General features: G+C 38.5%; 2 protein-coding genes, 1 long non-coding RNA gene and 1 pseudogene across 6 annotated transcripts in view; 2 read left to right on the top strand and 2 right to left on the bottom strand.

Annotated features, from left to right (window-relative positions):
* The window catches only part of Poc1b (POC1 centriolar protein B), a 90,264-nt gene extending 64,779 nt beyond the window's left edge, over positions 1 to 25,485 (bottom strand). For 3 of the 4 annotated variants that reach the window (XM_015482951.2, XM_048804175.1, XM_048804169.1), the window contains exons 1-3: positions 25,360 to 25,485; positions 24,752 to 24,836; positions 3,590 to 3,761 (exon numbers count right to left, since the gene is read on the bottom strand). In XM_015482951.2, the coding sequence (XP_015338437.1) occupies positions 3,590 to 3,761; positions 24,752 to 24,836; positions 25,360 to 25,374 (272 nt within the window). In that variant the 5' untranslated portion in view covers positions 25,375 to 25,485. Of the gene's footprint in view, positions 1 to 3,589; positions 3,762 to 24,751; positions 24,837 to 25,107; positions 25,247 to 25,359 lie in introns of those variants that run through there. The other variant, XM_015482952.2, reaches the window with a different exon arrangement.
* On the top strand, positions 12,133 to 12,323 carry LOC125618198 (annotated as a pseudogene).
* Positions 19,370 to 24,444, bottom strand: Galnt4 (polypeptide N-acetylgalactosaminyltransferase 4). Its single transcript, XM_015482950.2, has one exon. The coding sequence runs from the start codon at positions 24,167 to 24,169 to the stop codon at positions 22,433 to 22,435; it is 1,737 nt and encodes a 578-aa protein (XP_015338436.1). The 5' UTR covers positions 24,170 to 24,444; the 3' UTR covers positions 19,370 to 22,432.
* On the top strand, positions 24,833 to 26,109 carry LOC125617148. The gene is made up of 2 exons (XR_007348030.1): positions 24,833 to 25,211; positions 25,978 to 26,109. It is a non-coding gene; the product is annotated as an uncharacterized LOC125617148 (long non-coding RNA).
* Positions 26,110 to 27,082: the final 973 nt, after the last annotated feature.

Raw genomic sequence — 27,082 nt, 5'->3', positions numbered from 1 at the left:
AAGCCATCTTCAGATGACACTATATCCAGGACTTAACAATTTTTCCTTTTAGAAAATCAAAAATGTGGATGTGTAACCGATGTGATTCTGCAATCTGTATTTGGGGTAAAAATGGGAGTTCATAACCCACTTGAATCTAATGTATGAAATATGATACGTCAAGAGCTTTGTATGTTTTGAACAACCAATAAAAAAAGAAAATCATATTTGTATTAATGATACATGATGGGAATATTTTCATAACTGTTTGAAAAAGATCGGGCAACAGAATTTAGTCAGACATATACATCTGTCTCGAATTTTCAAATGTTCACCCTGATGTCCCATCGTCTGAACTTCACCCTGTATTTTTCTACCTTGGCTGATTAGAGCAACATCCGCCTATCTCCAAGCCAGAGGCCTGGAAGTCACTCTCAACTCCTGCCACTCCCCACTTCCTCCTATACCCAGTAAGTCAATAAATATTATTGTTAATTACCACTTCCTAAATATCCTCTGAATACCCTCTGCTTTCTATCCTGGCCCTGCTTGCCTTCAGGTACATATATATCCTCAACACCCTTCATCTAGATTATTGCAAAAGCCTCTTAACTGGCCTCTCTGCTCTAATCTTCTATCCTCCTCCAGTCACCTACATACTGTGCTTATTACCTTGCTAAAAGTGCCACTCCAAGCAAATAAATCCCTGTGTAAACATGTCACTGGCTTCCTCCATCATAAAATGAAACACCGAGCTCTTTGGCAAGGCATCCTACCATTGCACTGAACTTTGTACTCAGAATGGTCACAGTGCTTCAAACACACCTCCGCCTTCTCAGGCAAGACTCGTTCCCTGTCCCCAGACCTCCTTGACCAAGCTGCACAGGTTCAGTTGCTCCCCATCTGCTGTAACTATTATACCTACACTATATGGAGACTTCTAAAAAATCGACCTGTTTCTGTTTACTAAGCAGTAGGTTTTTTGAGGACAAAAATGATGATCTATTTATCTCTTTAAGACCAGCACCTAGCACAATGTGGGACATTGAAAAGAACTCAATACTTTTGTTGAATTCCACTGGGAAGAATCAATACTTAAAGGTTCTTAGATTTAACCTGGCCTGCTCGTCTAGTGCCCTATAGAAGGCAAAGGTGACTTAATTATTAATCTCTATCACCCAACATCTAATAATCCATCAGGAGTAACTGAAATCAGTATAAACAAAAATTAGGAGGGAGGGCTGGGGTTGTGGCTCAGTGGTAGTGTGCTTGTCTCACATGTGTGAGGCCCTGGGTTCAATCCTCAGCACCACATAAAATAAAATAAAGGTATTGTGTCCATCTATAACTGAAAAAAAAAAAAAAAAGTTAAGAGGGAGCATTCAGAGACTAGTTCAGTGAAGTCTCAAGTAGATTTCCATGAACAGAAATCGAACGTATAGTTTGGCCTGAATTCAAGCATAAATCCTGGGGATAACAAAGACAAGACTTGGCATCTGCAACGATGGGAAGTCATGAGATGGCCAGCTAGTACCATCAAAATCTCCCCCTACTCCAGCAGCCCATCTGCTGGCCGTCCTTCTGAAGGGCCTCTTTCTGAAGGCCCTCCTCTATGCTGCAGGCTGACCTGACCACTGCATCTTGTCTCAACAGTAGGCAAATGAGAAACAAAGATAGAAGTGCTGTGATCACAGCTGTTTTTCCTCCCTGTAAATCTGGGCTGGAGTTATGACTTACTATGAGCAAGAGAATATGGCAGAGGTGACACTGTGTGCTTCAGGCCTACCTTGAAAAGTCTGCAGCTTCTCCCTTTATTCTCTAGAAACTCACCTGTCATTTATAATAAATTTGAGGTCCTCCTACTGGAGGGGGAGAACCCAAGGCACCCAGGCCAAAAGCAGCACCAAGCCCAAAGGCCTGAGGCCCATGAGGGAGGCCTTAGACCCATCTAACCCTATTTCCAGGTTAACAAAGCTGTGTGAGTAATCTCAACATACTCCAAATGGGGCAGAAGAACCACCCAACAACCAATGAAATTGTGAGAAATGGTAGTTCTAGTATATTAAGCTACTAGGCTTTAGGGATTGTTATGCAGATATAGACAACTGATCACTGATACATCAGCTTTCTTCTTGTTGCCATGATCCACCATTACTCTAACCCTACTGCAACACATCATTTAGAAAGAGCAACCAGACATCTACACAAACATAATAACTGTACTTAGATCAGGTATTACAAACTAACGATTCAGTGTGCTTTTATCTCATTTATCTATATACAGTTTGTTTAGTTTTCCTTGAATCAGCAATAGGAAATTGAGGCTATGCTGTACTGGAGATTTAAATAAAGAAGAATAAGAAAAGGCATCGGGGATATAGCTCTGTGGTAGAGCAAGGTGTATATAAGGCCCTGGGTTCAATCCCCAACATAGTAAAACAAACAAACAAACAAACAAAAACAAAACAAAACAAAAAAAACCAAATAGCAACAATTAAACTAGTTCTAAATCCCCAAAGTTAAGGATTTGGAACATGCTTCTCCTTTAGGACTCCAAGCCAGTCTCTCCCTCTTCTACAGTATCATCCACATTATCATTGCATCATGTCACTTCTCTTTGGTAGTTTTTACTACCATCAGATTTCTCAGCATGGTGTTTCCCTTAGGTGGTGGCAGAAAAATGTGCCCACTGGTAAGGGAAAGCCCTGTGAGCTTTCCTTCATTTGGTAGTACCTAGGCCTGTTCAGTCACATGCTACAAATCAAATTCTACCACAAAAGGGTCAAGGAAAGTCCTCAAATTCTTACCCTCTAACATATTTATGGAGGGAAGTGATATGATGTGTGAGATTTGTTCTAAAAATACTTCAGAAATAAAGTGAGGGGAGATGAAACAAGCTTGGCAAATAACTGTTGAAGCTGGCTGATAAGTATAGTGGGAAAGTTATGCTATTTATTTTTTCCTGTATTTTTGAAAATTTTCAAACTCAAAAATTTGAAACTTAAAAAAAAATCATGGCTTCATAATTGTTTAAAATAACTGGGCAATCAGCTATGGCTTGAAAAGTTTCTTACAGAGAGATTCGGCATAACAGGATATGACCTTAGCAAACACAATTGACACTTTTGTTAGAAATGTTTTTTAATTAAAAAATTCTGGAGCCCCAAAATAAATGATACTGATTAAAGAATAGTCCTGGCACAGAGATTCAAGAGCCCCTGAAGGGTTCATGAATGGGCGTTAGGAAGTTCAAAAAACATGAACTTCTGACATACGCTAATGTGTAGCTTTCTGGGGAGATAATTGAAAACTTACATCAGATTTACAAAGAGATTGCTAACAACCACCACCCCCCGCAAAACACTTGAAACATATTATGCATATTTCCATATTAGAAACAATTTTCAAAAAGAAGACATGAACTAAAGAGGAAAAACTTGTATGAAATAGTTTGACTTTGCAACCAGGGCAGTACACCTGGTATGTGACCAGATTCAGTGCAAGTAGCTGGGCGTGGAGGCCTTCCCAAAGAGTGCACTGGGAGCAGCCAGGTTCCAGCCTTCTTTCACATTCCTAAATCCAAAGTATATCAAGCATTTGTTTCTCTTACTTATCAGGAATCCAAAGTCTCACGGTTCTGTCCCTTGAGGCAGATGCGAGTAGGTTTCCAAGGGGAGAAAACTGCACACTGGTTACAACATCCTTATGACCCACATATCTGAAAGCTCTAGCTTGCGGCTTCAAATTCCATAGCATGAGAAACGTATCCCAAGAAGCAGTAACTATCAAGAAACAGAAGAACAAAACCACTGTTTGTTAAAATGCAAACATAGGCAGGTCTCATTACAATGGGAGGCACATCTAACAACAAGCTGTCCTGGTAACAGTGGGGCGGCAGGCTGCAGAGCTGACCAGGTAACAGCAAAATTATTTTTTAAAGATACTCAAAGCTACATCATGATTATGTAAAACTGGCTGTGTCCTGTGTTACCACACAACAGAATAACTGTGCCCAGGATTAAATAAGAGCTTAGAAACTATTTACTAGAGGAAGACAGCACAACAGAACAGAGTGCTCAATACTGAGGGTCAGCTCTGTCTCTTACCCTCTGAGTAACTGGGAAGCTACCTGATCTTCCCGATGAGGGCTGCATATGGTTTTTGTTGTTGTTTGTTTGTTTTGTTTTGTTTCTGAGAGGGCGAGATGAGATAATTTAAAAAACTAATTATTTGGAAATAATGTCACACACAGTTTACAAGAATAGCAAGTAACATAAAAAAAGCCCTTTATCCAAATACTTCTGTTAAATTTTACCCTATTTGGCTTATACTTTTTCCCTTTCTCCTTGTACATGAACACTTACATGCACACACAGACAAAAAAACCCATATAAATTTTTTCATGAAATATTTGGGAGTAAGTTATGTAAATAATGATACCTTGATTCCTCAATGGTTTTGTGTTTTCCTAAGAATAAGGACCTATTCTTGCCTACCCATAGAACAACTGTCAGTTTAAAAAATTAATCATAGATGCAATACTTTAATCTATCAACTGTATCCTATTTCTGTCAATCAATCCAGAAAGCTTTTATATCTGGACAAGGTGATGTTAAAAGTCTTCTTTACTCTGAAATTTTATGACATTTCATATTTAATAAAGAATCAGGTGTCAGATATTAGCTCTAATAAATTCAGAAGAAGAAATACAATTGATCAACAAATATATGAAAAAATGTTCAACATCTCTAGCAATTAGAGAAATGCAAATCAAAACTACACTGATTAGATTGGATAGAGAGATGTGATGGGAGGGGAGGGGAGGGGAAGGGGGGATAGGAAGGGCAGCAGAATAAAATAGACATTATTATTGCTGTATGTATATGGGTGACTGTATGACCAATGTGATTCTGCAACCTGTACAATCAGAAAAATAAGAAATTATACCCCATTTGATTCAAATATATGAATTGTCAAGATCATTGTACTGTCATGTGAAACTAATAAAAAAAATAGAATAAAAAAAAAAGAAAAAAAATAAAGTTCTGAATCAGGCCAGACTGAAATGTTTCAAAATCAAGCTAATACTCTAATTATAACCATGAATTTCCCTAACAAGTTGAAATTTTGATTTAAAATGCAGTAATCTTGAATTCTAGCCCAATCCTTATCTTCTAGAGAAAAAACACTCATTTAGCATAATTGTTCAACATAGAATTTATCAAGTTCTATGTCTTCCTGCTCTTAGTTGGGTGTGTTCTTTTGATGTTCTGAATTCCATTTAGATTTGATTCTCCATTTGTACAGGTTTTTATTATTATTACTATTATTATTATTATTCATGTTGGCAAGTAATATGTTTAATCCCCTTGAGTAGCATAGGATGGGCATGGAACATGTAACATTTTAATAAATGTATAAGTTTTAAATAAATAAATGGGAATTAGCAAAAAAAACTACACTGAGATTCCGTCTCGCTCCAGTCAGAAGGGTAATTATCAAGAACATAAGCAATAATAAATGTTGGTGAGAATGTGGGGAAAACAGTACACTCATACATTGCTGGTGGGACATCAAATTGGTGCAACCACTAAGAAAAGCAATATGGAGATTCCTCAGAAAACTTGGAATGGAACCACCATTTGACCCCCGCTATTTCACTCCTTGGTTTATAACCAAAGGACTTAAAATCAGCATACTATAGTGACACAGCAACATCAATGTTTATAGCAACACAATTCACAATAGCTAAATTGTGGAACCAACCTAGATGCCCTTCAACGGATGAATAGATAAAGAAATTATGGTATATATACACAATGGAATATTACTAAGCCTTAAGGAAGAATGAAATTATGGCAGTTGCTGGTAAATGGTAGGAACTGGAGAATATCATGCTAAGCGCAATAAGCCAATCCCAAAGAACCAAAGGCCAAATGTTTTCACTGATATGCAGATGCTAATTCACAATAAGGGAGGGGGGAGGCTAGGGAAGAATTTTAGATACTTTGGGCTAGACAGAGGGAGGGGATATAGGGATAGGAATGATAGTAGAATGAATAGGACATTATTACCCTATGTGCATATATGATTACATGACCTGTGTCATTCTACATCATGTACAACCAGAAGAATGAGAAGTTAAACTCCATTTATTTATGATGTATCAAAATGCATTCCACTGTCACGTATAACCAATTAGAACAAATTTTTAAAAATACATGATGTATATATTCTGCATTGGTTTGTTTCTGAACTACACAAACACACACGTATTAAAAAAATTAAAAAGCTCTTATGAGAAGGAAAATGAATGTGATCAATGGTGAAAATAAATGCCTTAGGCAAGGAATGAGCAAATAAACAAATGAAAGACAGATCTATATATGATATGCATATAATCCCCCAAAAGTCCCAATAATAGGAATCAGACAATGAGAATCACTAAGTCTATAGAATGCTGAGAAAGGATATAACTTTGTAAACTTGAAATACAATTAGCATCACTATTAGAGGAGAAACAGGGCCTGGCTTTATAAGGCTACTAAAGCCCTATAAGTTTGTTAGCCAACATGTAAAATTCACATGGACTTAGCTTAAACTTATTTCCATGTAAACAGTTAACATGAATTTATAAATTTTAAACTACAATGCCACTTAGCAACCCTTTAAAAAAAAACACAAAAAGTTGATGTTCCATTATAGCTCAGCCAAATTATAAAATATTCAAACCAGGGTCTAAATTATCTGGGACTAATGTAGACAAAACAGGGAAACAATGCGTTATCATATGTGTCATGCTTAGTACCCTACTGAGTTTTAAGCATCATGCAGCAACAAGATATACACAAGCAAAGAATCGCAATATAGTATGGGAGACATCGCTAATATCATACACATACAGAGGACTTTTATGTATTATTTAGTCTTGAATAGTGGATGAGGTGATTTAAGTGGTCCTTTCTAAGGAAAGTACATCTCTGTCAAGAGCTGAGTGAAATGAAGAATGATCCCATGTGGAAAACTGAAGACAATAATGAACTTGGGAGAATGAGGAATGGTAAGGAGGCCAGAGTACCATGGTGGAAAGGAAGGGGAGAGAATAGTGGGAGGGAAGTAGTTATTTTATTCTAAGTTTAATGAGAAAGTGAATTATTTTATTCTAAGTGCAATGGGAAACCATTGTATGATACGGTTTGAAAATATTTTCATTCTGCTATTAGGATGAGAGAGTCTTTTCAAAAAATCATGTGGGGTAAACTAGATTTTAAGAAGAAAATGAATCTTGACTTTATATTATAAATAAAAATTACATACAGAATTTAACTTTGCATATTATATACAAAAAATCAGCTCTAGGCAGATTATAGATCAAAATGTGGTAGGTTGGGCTGGGGATGTGGCTCAAGTGGTAGCGCGCTCAGCTGGCATGCGTGCGGCCCGGGTTCAATCCCCAGCACCACATACAAACAAAGATGTTCTGTCTGCCGAAAACTGAAAAATAAATATTGAAGTTCTCTCTCTCTCTCTCTCTCTCTCTCTCTCTCTCTCTCTCTGTCTCTTAAAAAAATGTGGTAGGTAAAACAATAAATTTTAGAAGAGAACAAGTTATCTTCATGACCTTAGATTAGGCAAAGACTGCTTAAGAAGAACATGAAAATTACTAATCATAGTGAAGAAAATAACAATTTGTAGTGTACTAAAATAACTAAAATTATTCATTGAAAGAACTACTAACCAAGTGAAAAAGAAAGCCACAGAGTAGAGATGATATATTCATCCAACATATAATAAAGTGTGGTTAGACAGAATCTACCAATCTACAAAAAAGTACATTATCCAATTGAAAAATAGGCAAAGGGCTTAAAACAGGCCTTCATAAAAAGAGGCTATCCGAACAGCCAATAAACATATGAAAAGGTGCTCAATTCCACTGGTGATCAATAAAACACAAGATCACAATGATATATTGCTACATGCTCACTCAGAATGGTCACAGTGAAAAAGATCAAAAGTAGCTATTTTATTCCTAGTTTAATGAGAAAGTGATCCTCAAACCTTGGTGGGGATGCAGAATGACTAGTACTCTCATATGACTCAACAGTTACATTTCTAGATACATATGCAGCAGAAATTCATGTTTGGCAAAAGGCATGCACAATAACATCGGTGGCAGCACTATTCAAAACAGATCAAAACTAGTCCATCAAAGCAAACTGCCTACACTCATGCTGTATAACTCCCGTATGATTAAATTTCATTTGCATGATGTTTAAGAAGAAGCAAAACTAACCTATGAAGTCAGAAGTAAATATAGAGATTATTTGGACTTCTATAATGTTGCAGTTTGGATAAGTGTCCCCTAAAGGCCCACATGTTAAAGGCTTGGGCACCAGCCTGTGGTACTATAGTGCAGTGGTGGGACTTTTAAGATGTGGAGCCTAGGAGAAGAAAGTTAGGTTATCTGGATATGACCTTGAGGAGATATTAGGACCTCAACCCCTTCCTGTCTCTCTTTGCTTCCCAGCAGCCACAAGGTGAGCAGTTCCCACCACGAAATGCTGCCTCACCACAAGTCTGAAAGTGACAGGGTCAACCAACCATGGACGAAAACCTCTGAAGCTTATGAGCCAAAATAAATTTATCCTCCTTAAAAGTTGCTTATCATAGTAACACAAAGCTAATGCATGGAAATATTGGTAATGCTATTTTCTTGTTTCAGGTATTGTTAAATGGGCATGTCACACTGTGAAAATTTATCCAGCTACATACTTATGATTTGTGCAAGTTTTGGGCACATATTTATTTTTCAAAAAAAGAGTTAGAAAAGATATAAAAATGATCACTCTAGCTATTATGTGGAGAATATAGTGAGAATAGGGAGACAGAACTGAAGGAGGAAATCAATTCAGAGGTTTTACAATAATCTAGTCAGTGTAAGGTAGCAATCTGTGTTAATCAGGTTTGTGTTACTCTGACTGTAAGAAATACCTGACGAGAACTACTTATAGGAAGAAAAGTTTATTTTGGCTCACAGTTTCAGAGATTTAGTCCATAGGGAGCTGACTTCATTGCTCTGGGCCCAAGGTAAGGCAGAACATCACAGTGGAAGGGCATGGTGGAGGGAAGCTGTTCTGTTCAGGAAGCAGAGAGAGAAAAGAGAGGCGGCTGCAGAGAAGACGCACCCTTCCAAGGCATGCCCCCCCTCCTCCCCCCTGACCCACCTCCTCCAGCCACACCCACCTGCCTACAGTTAGCACCCAGGTAGTCCATTTGAACTAGAACATACTGATCAGGTTACAGCTCTCACAATCCAATCATTTCATCTCCAAACATTACTGCAGTAACAAAAGAGCTTTTGGGGGACACTACATATCCAAATCATAATAGAGTCCAAACTAAGTTTGAGGACATAGAAATGGGAGAGGTAGTTAAAAGCAAGACACATTGTAGAAGTAGAGTCTAGGGGCTTGTTATCAAATTAGCAGTGAGGGAGAGAAAAAGAGAAGCAGCAAAAGTGCCAGGCTTTTGGAAGGAACACCCAGAAAAATCCTAAAGCCATTTAATGAAATAGGAAGGGCCAGAAGAGAAAGGGGTCTGGAATGAAGCGGGATGGTGTAAAAATCAAGAGTTTTAGACATAGTGAGTTTGAGATGTCAACCAGACATACAAGTAGAAACATCAAGTAGGAAGATGGATATACCCACCTGGAGCTCAGAGAGAGGTTTTGACTGTACAGTATGGTAATTAAAAGGACAAACTATAGAATTAGACTTAGGTAAGGTGGCATTTCAGAGACCTACTAAATATGATACACCTGAAACAAAAATGTCCCAGTTACAAAAGTGTAGCCCAGGGAACACTATATTTTCTTCTAAATTACAGGAACACTGAAGGGGAAAAAAAAAAAAAAAAAAGACTACTAATATATAAGAACTCCATGAAGCATTCTAACTAAAAATTATGAAGGACCAATGCTGAATTTTCCTACTTAGTTCCTTAACCTTCTCTCTTATAAAAGAATTACCCTACCAAACTCAATACCATTATGATAAAAGGTATTTGATTTCTTATGTCAATGGTGTACCGTGTCAACGTGGCATTTCCTTTCATGTTTCCATGGAACCACACCCTATATAAACATTACCACATAACTTAAAATGTCAAAGCTTGTAGCATTCATCACCCAACTGGTCTATTTTGAGATAAAATGTCAAAAGAAGGAAGTTAAGAAAAAGATTAGCAAGAAAACCTACCAATCTAAAAAAAAAAAAAAAAAAAACTTTATATTTTCTTTGTATATGCTTATACATTCTTGAAACAATAGTGCATTATTTCAAGAAATCCTTATTAGGACATCTGAAAGAACAAAGCACATGCTCTCCTGGTCTACTGCTTTGGTGCTGGAAGTGACAACACAGAACATACTAATGAGAACCATGATTCTATTCATGCTGTCCCCAAAGCCTAGTGGCTTTGTGTTATCTTGAATAGCAATAAATTTAGTTAACCCTAGCTCTCTCATTCCTTGATTTAAATGAAACCAACTGCAATTACTTAGAAGTTTGCTCTGCCTGGAGTACTATTTTCTAAAAAAGAAATAGTACTGCCTTCAGTTTCTGTGAGTTTTGTTAAATAATTTGTCTTTTCAAATGGTAAAACATGCACCTGATACAGAACTCCAGTATTACAAAAGCGTACTTAATAAAACCCCTTTCCACTCCACGGTCATCACCTGAGAGGCAACCCACATTACCATTTTGGCATTACCATTTCCTTGGGAATCTCTCTGAGCTTATAAGAATGGGTGTGTCCATTCTTATGTACTTTTTACACAAATGACAGTAAACTGTACTTACTCTTTTGTATTTAGCCTTTCAATTCTCCCCTCCCTCTGCCTGCTTAGTGCCACTTATATTTTGGAGATCACGTTTCGTTAGTACAACTCCCTTATTCTGTTCTTCCTCTATTTTTGGTAAATTTTTTATTTTGATAATTTTGATAATTTCAAGCATACATAATAAAAATTACAAGGTAGTACAAAAAACTTCCACACAATTCCTACCTAGATTTTGCCATGTTTTACATTTTGTCCATTTTCTTTATCATTTTCTCCCTATATAAGTACTTTTACATATGTGTATTTTTTAATAACAATTTTCAATGAAACTAGAAACATAACACCATTTTACTACTAAGTGATTTGTACCTACCAAAACTCATGCTGTGGTTTGGTGCCTAACATGAGAGAGTTAAAGAGGTAGTAGGTCCTTTAAGAGCATCTGGGATGATGAGTGATTTGAAGACTGTGAAGGCTTCCTTCCCTACACACATGGGCATACATGTGTGTGCTCACATACATACTTCTGTGGCTGGTTCTCAGGAATCCTGCCACACAATTTTCAGCCTCATCAGTTGTCCTAGAACTCTGAAGTCTGCCTCCTCAGCTCAGCTAGGCTGTCACTGCTTCAGTTTTATTTTCTCTACTGTGTTGCTGGAAAAGTGTCCCTCTTAAAAAAAAGTCAAGGTGATCCAGAGACTCACCTGGTATGTTCGTCTTCTTGCAAGGATCATCATTTTGTACTTTCTGAAGCTCAATGCCTGAAAACAGCTGTCTCATGTATTTTGCCTAGTTTTACAGTTGTTTCATATACCAATTACTGCCATGGCTGGAGGCATAAATCTGACTCACTCCTCCTAATAGCTGTATAGTGTTCTAGGTATAGCTATGCCTTAAATTATTTAACCAGTTCGCCGTACTTAGGTTGTTTGCAATCTTGAGCTTTTTACAAATGATGCTGCAATGTGCAAGTGTGATTTCCAATGTATAAATATATCATTATGACAAGTTCCTAGAAGAATTATTGCTGGGGCTGAGTCCAAGAGCATATACATTAGAATTTGCTGAAAAGGTTCATGTCCATAATGAAGTACTTTACGTAACTTCACAAATTTGAATTATATTCCTTCTCAGGCCTTTTCATTCAATAGAATCCTGATAATTCCACTACCGTCAGACTCTAGAATCAGACTCTGAACCACACATAACTTCTTACTTCTGATGCACATTGAAATATGAGAGAAATCCTTGGGTGTTTCTAGGATATCAGAAGTCTTCTTATATGTTTTATTTTTCCATTACGTGCTACTATAAGCTTTGTGCAGTGGCAGTATCATAGCCAATGAGGTTTATCCCAGGCATGACTATTGCTAATTGAAAACTTTTCCCATTACATCCTACTATAAAATCCACTACTGGAATTAAACTCAGCTTTCTAGTTTAGAGGCGTATACTTTCTGGTGCATTTCCAGCTTCCTGCTGGTCTTTGGGTCACAAAAGAGATGCTGGACTGCCTTTTGCAGGGACAAATACATGAGGAATTCTAAGGAAATTAGTGGAAAGGAGATCTCTATAAACACTTTAAGAAAAATAAAATGTAATCCCCAGGCAAACACCTTTATAAACCAAGATAGAACTAAGAAAGAGGGTTGCACAATAAAATGACAATACTCCAATCTGAACTAGATAAACTTTAACACTCTAATACTGTCAGAATTAGTTTGTGCTATCCATGTACTGTATAACAATTTAGTGGTGACATTAATTTATAATTAATGTACCCTGAATGAGGAAATAAAATGCATGTTTTCTTTCTAGCTAATACTTTATAATTAGCTTGCTAGTGTTAAGTAGGATTAAAGGAAATCGCGGGCACTCTAAAAATAATCTTTAGTAATGACAATCTAGAGAAAATGAATTTAATTTATTCAAGTTCCACATGTCTTTGCAGACTCGCATACAGAACTTCACTGAGTTATTATTATAGGCCTGGTACTTTTAAATATTTCATGTGCATTCTTTTATTTAATTCTCACAACAAGGCAGGTAAATATCATTATTCCTATTTATAGATAAAGAAAGGATCTTAGTAAGGTTAAGTATCTTTAGATGGAGAGTGGTAGTGCTCAACTTTCAACCCACTCCTACCAGACTCCAAAGCCTGGGCTTTCACCCAAGAAGCCAATACTTCTCAAAGTACAGAGGATTTATGGATTATCTTAACTAGAATTACTGAGGACCTTGTTAACAATGTGCATTTCTAGGAAAGTCAGACATTCTTCAAAGTGAAAACCAGGAATATAAATTTTTGACAAGTTTCTTACTTCTGATGCACATTGAAATATGAGAAATACTGCACTCTGTGTTATGGTTTGGATGTGCGGTAGCCCCTAAAAGCTCTTGTGTGAAACAGTGTAAGAAGGCTTGAAAGTGAAATGAGTGGTAACTGAAGGCAGGTAGGGTATGGCATTGGGGGTGAACCTTTGGAGTTTACATTTGGTACCTGGTGAGTGGAGTCTTTTTCTGCTTACTGATCATCATGTGAGCTGCTTCCCTCCACCACATCCTTCTGCCTTGATGTTCCGCTCCACCTCAAATCCTGAGGAATGGAGCCAGTCACTTATGGACTGAGACCTCTGAAACTGTGAGCCCCCAAATAAACTTTTCCTCTGATTGTTCTTGCCAGGTCTTTTGGTCATAGAAGCACAACATCTGACTGAAATACTTTGAGATTGCTTCTCACTGTGTGATTTTCTTTAGCACCTGAATGTAATTATTAAAGCTAAAACAGAAGCTCAACAAAGCTATTACACAGATAGGCTACCTTCAAGAACCATAAAGAAAGAGAATTTCAGGAAACTTTCAGTATGGTTTCACAGTAGGGAAAATAACTTTTAAAATCCCAAATCTGACTCTGCTGCTATTAAGTGAAAAAAAGGAGAAACTGACTTGTTCTTTACCATCATTCTTTCTACAAACATCCCACATGGTAAAGCAGAGATTGAGTCAATGATGATGAAACTTGAAGGAGAAAAAGGGGAAAAAGTGACAAAGTCAATATTAAAATTATATATTTTAAATGGAAACTTTCAAAGTCCAGCTCAGATTCTGCAAACCATGTGAAAATCTTTTAATGTTTGTTTAAACTTGAATGTGGCTCTCTGGGAAAGAGAAGAGTATGACTCTAGAATCAGACTCTGAACCACACATAACCCACCTCTACTTGTTATTCTATATAATTTTGGGCAAATTACTAAATTTTCAATTTCCGCATCCATAAAAAGTGATGACCATATCTCCATAAACAGTTGTTTCTCCCATTTCTTCCTTTTCATCATGTCCCTCCCCAGCCTATGAAACCCAAGATCCCACACTTTCCAAGAGGCCAAGGAGAGGCAAGGGTCACCATGTTCCACACTCCATTTCCCCCAGTTATGGACAGAAGTTTGAGTTTTCTGTCTCTGTGGTCATAATCATTGTGCAAACTTGCACTCCCATATTCCCTTAGCATGTTTTCTGTTCTTCCCCAAAGCTACCACTGCTCCAGAGGAACCCCACGTGGATGATCTCCCTTATAGCCAACATATTCCTCTCTGAAAGTTCCTCCTCTTTCTTAGCCATTCACATCTTGACTCTGACTCTGCTTGGGGACATCAAGTTTCCTGAACCTCTCTCAAGCAACAATAATTTTCTCTTCCACATTTCACCTACTTCAGTTCACAGTCTTTCTCTCTGTTCCATCTGCTAGCATTATTAGTTCTTTCAACAGATATCTGACTTTTTTGACATGTGGGGGAAGGGCATAATGCTCAGTATCAAATCTCCAAATGAGGAGCTAAGATTCAAGTGGAGAACCAGGCAAATAGATCATATATAAGTAGGGAAATATATAAATATAAATTATAAATATATAATTTTATTTTATTTTTTCAAAATATACTTTTAAAATTGACACATATAATTGTAAATACTTGCAGACATGTATACAATGTGCAATGATCAGATCAGGGTCATTGGCATATCTATCAACTCAGATATATTATTTCTTTGTGTTAGGAACATTAAAAGTCTTCTTTTTTAGTTACTTTGAAGTATTCAATTTAAATTTTTAAATTGTATCAAGGGAACTGGAAGATAAAGCAGGAAGTCATAATGAGAATTTTGTGTGGGAGTGGAATACTTAATGTAGCTACAGTGATCAGGGGTATTTTAGGGGGAGGCATGAAGGACAAGGAGCAAAAGGTGGGGTGGTGAACAGTTGGAACAGAGAAACATTATCTCTCCAGAGACTTTTATTTCATGCCTACTCAGCAACCTTACCTTGTCACCAGCAGCACCTGAACACTTTGCAAATTACTAATCAAAACTCCCAATTACAACTTGCTTTCCTTTTCCATAGCTTCTATATTACCTAGAATTCCAATCCAAAGACCTGTATTCTCCTTCAAGGCTCCCTTCTCACCAACTTCATTCATCTCACTATTCACTTTACAGCCCATCTCTTACACATACCTTCAGTCCCTTGATTCTCTCTTCTTCAAATTCCCCTGGCAAAATCCTAATCACTCTACTTTTTCTGAGACAGACTGTTCCAATAAGAATTTGCTGAACACTTCTCATTTGACAGATTGGAAACACTGTAAACTCACAATCACTCATTTCGCAAAGATCTTCTACAAGGCAAAGTGTGTGCAATTCTCTATAAATTTCCTGCCCCACTCTCTAATAACTAATACCTGTTCTATTTCTTCAGCATTTCTACCCCACTCTAGACTTTGACTTTCAAAGATCCTGTGAAATGTCTTTCCCTCCTATCTGATTATTTTTTTAGATTCTCTTGCTATCTCCTTTTCTGATCTGAAGGTTGTATCTATTTAGGACTTAGACATGGGCCATTTGCTGTTAATGTTCTATTTTTTTCTTGAGTGATCTCATCCCTTCCCATGACTTTAAATACCATCTATATGCTTGTTTTAGTCAGTTTTTTTACCACTATGATCAAAAGACCTGAAAGAACAATTTTAGAGGAGAACCTCAATTTTAGAGGTTCATACACTGCATGCTTCATTGCTCTAAGGCCTAAGGTGAAGCAGAACATCATGACAGAAGTGCCTGGTGGGGGGAAGTAGTTCAGGATGTGACAATCTGGAAGCAGAGAGAGTTTCACTCACCAGGGACAAAATATATACCCCATATGTACACCCTCAGTAACCTCCCTCTTCTAGTCACACCCTACCAGCCTACAGTTACCACCCAGGTAATCCCTATGAGGGGATTAATGCACTGATTAGTTTAATACTCTTGTAACACAATCATTTCACCTCTAATCTTTCTTGAATTGTCTCACATGAGTTTTTGAGGGACACCTCATATCTAAACTACAACAATGCTTAGAACCCCCAAATTTCTCTCTTGCCCCAAGACAACTATTCTAGTTTGAGGGCCACCAAGCTAGTATGAATCACTGTTATCTCCTGTTGATATTACTATAAAGTTCCTAGAAGATTTCTCTACTAATAGTTCAGTCTCTACATAGTAGCCAGGGTGCCCTTTCTGAGGTCTAAATGAGATCCTGTCATTCCCTTACTTAAAACACTTCAACAATTCCCACAACTCTCAGAATAAAATTCTCAAATATGTCCCAGTGTCCTATAGCTGCCATAACAAATTTAGAGGTTTAAATCAACAAAAATTTATTCTTCTCTGGAAGTCCCAAGTGAAGGTGTTAGCAGAGAGGCACTCCCTCCAACAGCCCTAGAGTAGATTCCCCTCCCTCTTCCAGCTTCTGGTGCATCCAGGCAATGGTGGCTCTGTGGCTGCATCACTATCTCCTGGCTGGCTTCACTTGGCCTCCCTTATCTCCTCTGTGGTTCTCTTTTAAGAGCACTTGTCCATTGAATTTAGGGTCTACCACATAATTCAGGATAATCTCATCAAGATCCTTAATTACAAGTACCAAATAAATATTTTTCCCAAATAAACTCACATCACAGGTCCCAGGGATTGGGATATGCATACATCATTTGGAGGGCCACCATTTAACCCAGTGCAGCCTCCGTGGCCCTGCCCAAGCTGCCTCTGCAATTCATTTCTCTTTTCCTTCATCAGGCTCTGCATCTTTCTGGCATCCTTTTTCTTCCTTGATCTAGGATAAGCTCTTTTCTGCCCTTGGTCTTTGCTTATGCTACTCTTCCTTCAGTCTTCAAGCCTTCAGTTAAACCTAACTTCTGCAGAGAATTAGTCCTTGACCTAAATCATTTAAGTATGTCTTCACTGTATTAACTCCTCAATACATCCTTTTTCTCTTTACTTCACAACATTTGATTGTTTGATTTTTTTTGTTCCATCAAATTGCACTTAATACATGGATTTACAGATTTGTTTGCTAATATTTGCCTGCATGACTGGACCATGAACTCTACATATCATTTTAGGAAGCACATCTGTTTTGTTCACCTCTGTATGTATACCCAGAGTAGAGAATAGTGTCTGGTACCCAGTAGCAGTAACTTAGTAAAGGAGAACTAAATAGAGAAGAAAAAAAAAAAAAACCCTTCACCTCTTTTGAAAAGGATAAGATAAATGTGAATAAATGAGCAAGAATAGTGACCAGACAGCTGAGGAGGACATCACCAGCTTGCAGTGCTTAATCTCTCGGTGAGGGCTTGGTACCAAGGGAAAAAAGTGCACCCAATTATTAGCAAATCAGAAAGACTTCTCTATTCTTTCATTATGTCATGAACAACTACACAATTCAGGAACTCACTTCACCTTTTATAATATTCTCTCTCCTGTCCAAATATTTTGACTGAAGTTTCTGAGAAATTTTAGGAAAAACTCCAATAAATTGATTCCATGCTCCACTTAAAACTAAGCTGAAGAGTACACACACATATCAAACTTTCTTAATTCTGAAAACTACAAACTGATTCAAGTATTATTAATAATAAAGCCCACTGGCTGTTCTAAACATGCTAGTCACACATGGTGGCACATGCCTATAATCCCAGTGACTTGGGAGACTGAGGTAGAAAGATCACAAATTCAAAGCCAGCCTCATAAACCTAGCGAGACCCTCAGCAACTTAGTGAGAACCTATCTCAAACTAAAAAATAAAAAGGACTTGGGATGTGGTTCGGTGTTAAGTGCCCCCTGGGTTCAATCCCTGGTAGCAAAATGTAAATCAAAAAAAGAAAAACAATAAATAAAGTAAAACATGAAGAGAAAAATTTCTTTTGGGACACAAGAAACTTCTCAGCATCTTTTTTATTTTCCTGAAGAATTTTTAAAAATTGAAATATAATTTGCACACCATCAAATTTACCCTTGTAAACTATATAATTCAGCGAGGTGCAGTGGCACATGCCTATAATTCCAGTGGCTTGGGAGGCTCAGGCAGGAGAATTGTATGTTCAAAGCCAGCCTTGGCAACTTAGCAAGGCCCTAAGTAACTCAGCAAGACCCTGTCTCTAAATAAAATTAAAAAGGACTGGGGAGGTAGCTCAGTGATTAAGTACCTCTGAGTTCAATCCCCAGTATAAATAAATAAATAAATAAATAAATAAATAAATAAATAACAAAGTATTTTTACAAAAATAAACAAAGTATTTTTGGTTCAGTGTTTTGCACAAAGCTGTGCACCTACTATCACTAATTTCAGAACAGTGTCATTGACTCCCATTAAAACAACAACAACAAAAAAAAATTCCCACTAGCAATTGTTCTTTATTTCTCCCTCCCCTAAGCCATGAACACCACAAATAGATTATCTCTTTTGATTTTCCAGTCTTTTTTCATGGAACTGAAACACAGAGAGAGGTAATTTGCATAGGGTTGCAAGAGTCACTTAGTAAGAAAGCAGAGTTACCACACCTACTTACAATACTTCTAAGTGTATAAAAACAAAGTGAAAATGTTTATTGTACCTATACATATCTAGAATATGAAGACATCTGATAAAAGCAGAGTTCTTACAACAGCCATTCTTAGTTATTGTCTCGCTAGGGACAGGCAAAGGTGTTAGCCAGGAATCACTAAAAAGAAAGAGAGATCCTACTGGGCGAAGGGAATTGTACTTATGAACAGGGAAAGTGTGAGGTTATGTGATTTAGGCAGACATTTGTCTTTTCAAACCAGGGTTTTGAAATTAGTACTCCTATAAATGCATGTAAGAAAAACAAACGAATTAAAACTCATTCTAAAGTTAAAAAAAAAAAAAAAAGAGAGAGAGATGAAGAAATTAGTGGTCCTATGCCCAGGGGCCCATTTACCATTTGTTTCCTTATACAGTTGCCCCACAGGGTCTTAAAGATCTTTAGATTGTTTCTAGTTTGTTCATGAAGAGTTAATGCAATAAGAGTACTAAAACCACTTCAAAATACTTACTGGTTAATGACATCTTGGAAAAAAAAAAAAAAGGAACCTTGAATTTTAATATTCTGTCTGCATTTTCAGATAAGTAAAAAAACTAACAGCTTAACTTACCTCTCTTGTCATCATAAATGTGTACACAGGAGCAGTAATACCATAAACTAAAGTCATCAGAATCCATTTGCAAAAATAATTAGGCACACGTTTTATTTTATGTCTTAATCAACATTACAAATACCATTTAACAAAGGAAAAAAGGATGAAAACTTCTCATCACACAGAAAAAAAATTCATCGTTCAAAAGAGATTAATCTGAACTTCAACATTATCTGTGCTCATTCAAAAAATATTATTCAAACAGCCATTCAAATAGAAAAGTCAAAACTAAATATTTTATTAATTATAATTGAGTCCCCCAAACAACTAAGATTTTATACTTAGAAATAAATCTCTTGTCTTTAATCTAGAAAATTCTGATTTATTAACAAAAATGTATATGCAAAAGCCTACTACTGGGTGAGTAAACAAATTTTCTTTTACAAACAAGATATTTTGAGTTACAGAGATCCTTCCAAGGACTACATTATCATTTTCTTAAAAATAAAAATGACTGCTGAAAAAGCTTATTTAGCCAATCTATTCCTAGAATTGGTCACTAATAGAGTGAACATTTAAAGTGGAAATTCCTTGCCCACTAAGTAGTTTCATAATACTATTACTATGTATGTAAATTAACTTAAAAGTCAACTCTTAAATTCTCTATAGTGAGAATGCTTTGGTACCAATAAATTAGAATTAGGGAATCAAAATGTATTTTATATGTAGTATTAGAGTGTATTTTGGGAATTAAATTGAAACATGCCAACATATAAAAAATCAAAGTCTTACTTCTCTGTTACATATAATATTTTGAGGAATGAACAGGCTAAATATTTTGAATTATTGGTATAAATAAAGGATCAGCCCAAATTTTCCTACCAAAAGATCACTGGTTACACTCAACAATTTAGGGTAAAAGGTAAACAAAGAATTAAGTAAAATACTCTTTCTCCCTTTTGATATGAGCATCAGTATACTGAAATAAAATAATTTCAATAAGTACTTCCAGAATATAACCATTTTAGTTCTCCCATATTATAGGATGCTAAAAAGAACCACACAAAATAAAAAGAGAAAAAAATTTTAAATAAGTTTAAAAAAAAGAAAATTATTTTTAAAAAGAGACTGGGCAAGGGGAGAGGGTAGGTTTAGGGAGAAACTCGAAAAATTCAGAGATTATAAATTCTTCTTAAATTAAACCCAAGGTGGAACACATTGCACATGGGATCTAGACAATTTTTTGATTAAGTTTAAGATTGTTGGATAATGCACAGAAACTATCAACACATTTTCACTTTAACAGGCAAAAGAGAAACAAAATAGTCACAATTACACAACAATTATAATTTTTTATATGCTCATCCTAAATAATTTTCTTAAATTCAGATTTTGCAAAGTTCCTACTTGACAAGTCATCAAACACTAAAAACAACATCATCTATGAATATTGTGGACTAATTCTCTATGGAACATCATGCATTTTTTTTTTTAAATAATTCTAGACCAAAGTGAAGTAAATTTAGATTTAATTCTAAATTCTGTCTGTGATGTCTAGATATAACACTGGTACAAAATCAGTGAAAAATACTTTTACAAATGTATGTTTAATTCTGAAGTAATTTAGTTTGGAAAATGTTTGTTATTAGGTAAAAGATTACATTTAGACCTTAAAAGATTTAAAAACAAAACTGGCTCAACAACTGTCAAAATGAAATGACTACAAACTCAAACTATAACAACTTTACATCCACAAAAATATACTATTTTCAGGGGAGTTCAGTTCACTTTAAAAATTTTTTCTTTTGTCCAGGCTCACTCCTGGACTGAACATTGCTCAACTGTTCAACATTACCTATGTTAAGCGAAGACATAAAAAGTATTGTAGAAATTGCACAGTGACTGAGTCTGAGAAAGGGAGAATATACAATCAACATCTCAGAGCTGGAAGGGATCATCAAGCTCCAGTTCAGTACTCACAGATGAGGAAACTGAAGCCCAAGCATGTTAAATGACTTGATCACAGTTACATGCATTGGCTGAGCCATTCATTCATTCGGTCACTCATTTACTCACTTACTAAAAGATACCTAAGTGCCAGGCTGCTGGGTACTGAAAATGAGAGAGAAGGCAATATTCATAATTGCCAAGACAGTCTTTTTAACCTGTGATCTTAAGACAAATTCTTAAACTTTCAGATCAGCAAGAAATCGTAGAGGCTTTTGCAGAACCTGGCTTGCTTTCAGTTTCACACATTTCAGTAAACACACTCGGGTTTAATTTCAGAGAGGCCTCAACTGTGTTTGCTTTACATGATTAAGCATTAACAAAGGGGAACACAGTATTCTGAATGAGTCCCTTTCTAGTACATTCATAACTTAAGGAAGTGCAATCAGAAAACACCCTAGACTCACAAATAAATTCACAGAAAGGACAGCTTACAAAACTAATGATTCGAGGTATAGGTCAGTTAAGTCCAACAGCTCAAGTTTACAAATAGTGGAATGTAAATATCTCCCCTTTCATTCAGATGTGGGTACAGTTTTCTGAGATGCTGTATGCTAAAAAGACTTCCAAATTCACATCCTGATGCCCTCTTCCAATGACAATATATCTAAACTAGACCTTTTTCTTCTTATGATCAACTTTCTTTGATTTCTACTTGACTAAAGGAAAATTAGTTTAAACAATAAACAAAACCTAAAATTTAACGTGCTGGCTGAAAGAAATTAAAATTCTATGCAATCAAAATAGCAATAGCTCAAACTGCACATTTATGAGTTTTTAGGGGAAAAAAATGCAATGTGCAGTGAACTTACCCATCAACATAAATCATACCCAATTTTGCTTGGACTTTTACATTCTGTAATGTTAAGTCTGGCACTTAAGTGTTGTGTATATCTCAATTCACAGTCAATTTAAGGAGAAGAGACCATATAGACAAATCCCTTAAGTAAAACAACTCATAAGTAAGGCACTTTGAAATATTAAACAGCAGCACTCTGTGTACTCAGTTTCAGTGTAATACCCCAAAATGAGCCACAGAATTTCTAGTGCTCTCACAGATGTCTGTTGGATGACTTCTGATAAAATACAATCTTCACTGAGGCTACTGTCAGCTCAAGATAAAAGTGCTGTTGTGCTCTTCTATTTTTCAAAACGCCAAAGCTGATTATTATCTAGGGCATCACAAGTCCTCATCTGTACCTTAGGTAGGCCCTCAGGTGTCCGATAAGCACTAAGACATAGTCCTGAGTGTGGATGAAAAATGGTTCCATCGTCTTTAAAATGCCAAATAATGTTTACTGGAACAGGGAACCCATCTTTAGGACAATTTTGCATTCCTACGTAGTTTTTTTGCTCAGGAACCTCTGCACATAACTCAGTCACAGAATTAAACCGTATTTCTTTGTTTGAAGTATATTCAAAGAATTGATTGCCTCCTTGACCATGGCATCCAAACAATGAAAGGTTAGCACCTGTTGGATTGTTGTCAGGAGAATTATAATCTAAACATTCCGAGGAGATGCCTATACTGCGAATAGCCCCATGCCACCCTGCTCTATCCTCTGGTATGTGTAAATTAGAAAACACATTTTTCAAATACCAGTCAAAGCTCTTGCATCTAAGTCGTTCTCGTAGTAATTTTCTTTCAGAAATATCTCCATAAGCTTCTTTCCGTGCTGGAGGGTTTCGATTGTAGAAATGTTCTTTGTATTCATCCATCCACACTTCCGCTGCCCGGGCAGTATTCTGTAGGAAATTGGGGCGAGCATATGGTGCCCGCTTAGGGAACACATGGCCCACGTGAGAACACGGGTGGATCTCCAATTTACCACCACACTGCCACACCCTAAATGACAGCTCGAGGTTTTCACCTCCCCACACTTCCATTCCAGTGTCATATGTTCCTAGGTACTGAAAATATTTCTTGCTGACAGCAAATAGTCCTCCGGCCATGGTGGGTGATCTGATGGGATCAATTCTTGATTGCCGCCTGTCCCTTTCATGCTTGGGGACAGAATGCCACTGAAAAGTTAAACGCCAGTCAAACCCACCAATCATGGGCTCCCCCGTCTGCATATAGAATTCAAAAGTATTCCAATCAATAGTGTCTATAACAGGACAGACAATTGCTGTTTCATCTGTATCAATCCTTTCCAAAAGTGGTTCCAGCCAACCAGAATTACACTCGCAGTGACAATCCAAGAAAGTGAGGACCTGCCCAGTGGCAAAAGTGGCCCCAATTAGGCGTGCCCTAACCAGTCCCTCTCGCTTATTGGTTCTAATCAAGCGAACTCTATCAAGCTTGCTGATGTAAGTTTCAAGTTGTGCCTTCAAATACACTCTGTCACTCAAGTCATCAACCAAGATGATCTCCTTCAAAAGGACTGCAGGGGAAGTTTCTAAAACACTGTGAATGGTGCGAAGCAAAGTCGACCAGGCTTCATTATAGAAAGCGATGATAACAGAGGTGGTGGGAAGCTTCCTATAGTTGAACTTCTTGGATTTACACTCATACATTCTTTTATCCTCTATGTGGCGATGCAGAGAGATCCTGTCACTGAGATAAATATTGATAGCATATCTCTCAATGAGTTCTTCTTGCTTCTTCAGTTCATCCTCATTGAGCTGGAGTTTGCTGGCTCTTCCCCACTCCCCAAGGGCATGGGAATCTGCAGGAGGCTTTTCATAAAGAGGTCGAGACAAATCCTCAGTCTTTTCCGCAAAGTTTGAGTGCCTTCTAGACCCCCGTTGCCTGGCAAGGCCGGCTCCTGAGGAAGCGTGGAAGGTAGTGACCGAGAGCTCCACCAGGATATAAGCCACTGTTAAGAGCGCCAGCAGCAGGCAGCTCTTGCCTGCCCACGTCCACCTCACAGCCATCCGGATCCTCCAGGCTAGGACGTAGACCCGGCCACCAAGCCACCACGCAGAAGCGCTGCGAAACCCGCAACTTGAATGCCCGGCTCAGGTAGGGGTGAGTTTCCCAGCAGGTCCTTCTTTTCATGCAGGCGCTCGGCTTCTTTCCAGCCACCGAGAGTTTCCCAGAGGCCACCTGAGACCCTTGGGTCCTTAGCCTCCGGCACAGCGCAACTCTTCTTTCCCACTTCCTCCTGCTGCTCTCAGAACTTTTCACAAACTCTCCAGCCAACACCCCACCCTCTCCGGGCCGAGGACAAACCCCTCCCCTTCCCACTCACTCCTCCTGGTGGTTACTTTGCGAAAGTCGTCTGCTAGGCCCAGCCAGCAGGCGGCTCTTGGCCCGACCCGGGTGGGGTGACCAAAGAGTCCCCTGCTGCCCCAGGCTCCCCAATCTCCGGCCCTTCTTATCCCCCATACAGGTTCTCAGTGGTTCTCCTGGGGGCCAGTCTGGACAAAGGGAAAAGTTCATGGCCAACTGAACTGTTGTTTCATCACGAAAAGAAAAAAGAAAAAAAAAAAAAAGAATAAGAAAAGAAAACTTACCAAGTTGTTTGCCGTTGGGGCTGAAGTTCACAGAGGTGATTGCAGCTTTGTGGCCTTTAAAATAACGCTCCAGAACGGGGTCCTCCTAGGAAGGAAAGTTGTCAAGTTCAGAAAGCACGTGCCAATCGGAAACTCTGGGGGTCGGGGAACCTAGGCTGCCCCTCCCGGGGGGGTCGGATCGGGAACCGCCGCGTAGAGGGCGGACCGCAGAATAGGAGCGCTCGGCAGCAGCCTTCGCTCGGGCCGCGGCACCCAGCACCCCGACCGGGAGACGCTGGGCGCCGGCTGCCCCGGCAAAGCTGGCAAAATCCTCCATCCGCGCTTCCCAGACTGGAGAGCATCCGAGGGAGGACCACCTGAAGGCTCATTCGAAACGCGCGTTCCCAGGCCCCGCCCTCCGGCGCGGAATCCGCAGGTGCGTGTCGGCGCCCCGGCTCCAGTGCTCTCCGACACCTCCCAGGTGATTCTGACGCAGGCGCTCCACCGAGACACTCCGAGAATTCNCTGACACCTGCCTCCATCTCCCGCCAGGTGTGGGCACGTTCCCGACCTGGCCCCCGCAGCCCGCGGGGACGACTTGGGGGAAGTGCCGGCCAGCCGGTCCTTACCGGAGCGGAGGCCATGGGTGTAGCAGTTAGCTCCGGATTCCTGCCGGAGTGGGGAATCGGGGGAGGGGAAGGGGTAGGAGAGGAGGGGGGGGACCGTGCGGCGCCCGGAACCGTCTGCCTTGAGCGGCAGCGCCTCCCGGTCACTACAACAACGGCGGCCCAATCAAACCCCGCGCTCCAGGCGTGGCCAGACGAGCCCCGAGACTCTGTCCGCGCCGAGGACTGCGGGGGGGGGGGGGCCTGTCGCCGGGCGGGCCGCTCCGAGACCGAGTGCTGCCACACACTAAAACCAACGTTTATTAGCCAACCACGTTTATTAACGCTAGCGTTCTCCCGGGTTTGATGCTAGGAAGGGGATAGTAACCAGGTCCGGAATGAGAGCGACTGAAAAAGGAAAGGGGCTGTGAGCCTTCTATCGATGCAATCAGTGTTCTATTACACGTTAAAGAGACCGCGCGCGCGCCCACGGGTTTCCAACTCCTCCCCCACAGCTTGTTATGACAGGAGAGGGAGCTTTGATATGAAGAGGAGCAGCTTGCTAGGTATTAGTATAGTCCAAGTATCTAAATCCCTGGAGGACAGATTTGAATTTGTTTAATCACATTTCTCCACCCGCAGTGCCCTACGAGAGATACCGAAACCGGACACCTGTGATGTTCATCCATTTAAATATTTTCCTGCTGTTTGTGTCTATTCTCATCTGCTCGTTTGTGTATGTTTAGAATAATAAAATTACACATATTTAAAGTCTTTAAAGACTTAGTAGCGTGTTTTTGGTTTCAGTTACTAGACCACATAGTAACTATAACAATTTCTACAGTAAGCTTTCTGACACACTTCAGCAACATTATGAAGTCGGCACAGTTACAAAATGTTACCAATGTTAGCAAATTTGAAACTTTATTCTTAGATATTGATCTTATAGGCCATACGGAGATAGCTCTTAGTACATACCTTTTTTTTTTTTTTTTTTTAACCCTGCCTCAAAGGATGAAGGGTACAGCTGAAAATTATAGAACAAAGATTCTTGGCAATAAAATGGCATGATAGACCATGATAAGATACATATTCTGTGTAAGCAAAAGGCATGCTACATGCTTTAATTACAGTTCTCTTAACTGGTTGCGTAGTTACTGAGTTTAGCGATTAAACAGGTAGAAAATGGCTTTAGATTGCAATGCAGTACTAGTTTAATTCAAGAATGTTTGTTAAACATTTGCTGTTATGTTCAACCTTGAGGGATACAAGTATGACTGAAATATTTTCCCTAAAAAACTCAACAGTCCAGGTTGATGAGTCTCACTCATATTTTAGTATGTGTAATGCTGATATAGGGGCTCTATTGTCAGAGATGTTGATTGAACATATATGGAGTGAAATCTAGGGCTCTGCACATGTAACACACTCCCTAGATGATTGCTGTGTTAGTGTCAGCTATAATGGTAAGAAACATTAATCTTAGAGATGATGTGGCATGTGCCGAGAGCATTGATACAGAGAACACTTGCGTAGCATATACAAGGCCCTGGGTTTGATCACCAGCACCAAAAAAAAAAAAAAAAAAAAAGAAGAAAAAAAAAGGAAAAAGAAAGAAAAGAAAAGAAAAAGAAAGACAGAAAAAAAGCAAAGAAAAGTGACTTGATATCAGCAACCTGTCAGTTGGCAGGACTCTAAGCATTGCTGCTTATTCCAGTCTCGTTTTTAAAAAAAAAAAATACCTGAT

Source organism: Marmota marmota, unplaced genomic scaffold, assembly GCF_001458135.2.
Source record: "Marmota marmota marmota unplaced genomic scaffold, marMar, whole genome shotgun sequence".
Classification (NCBI taxonomy): domain Eukaryota; kingdom Metazoa; phylum Chordata; class Mammalia; order Rodentia; family Sciuridae; genus Marmota; species Marmota marmota.
This window is presented reverse-complemented; position numbering and strand designations above follow the sequence as displayed.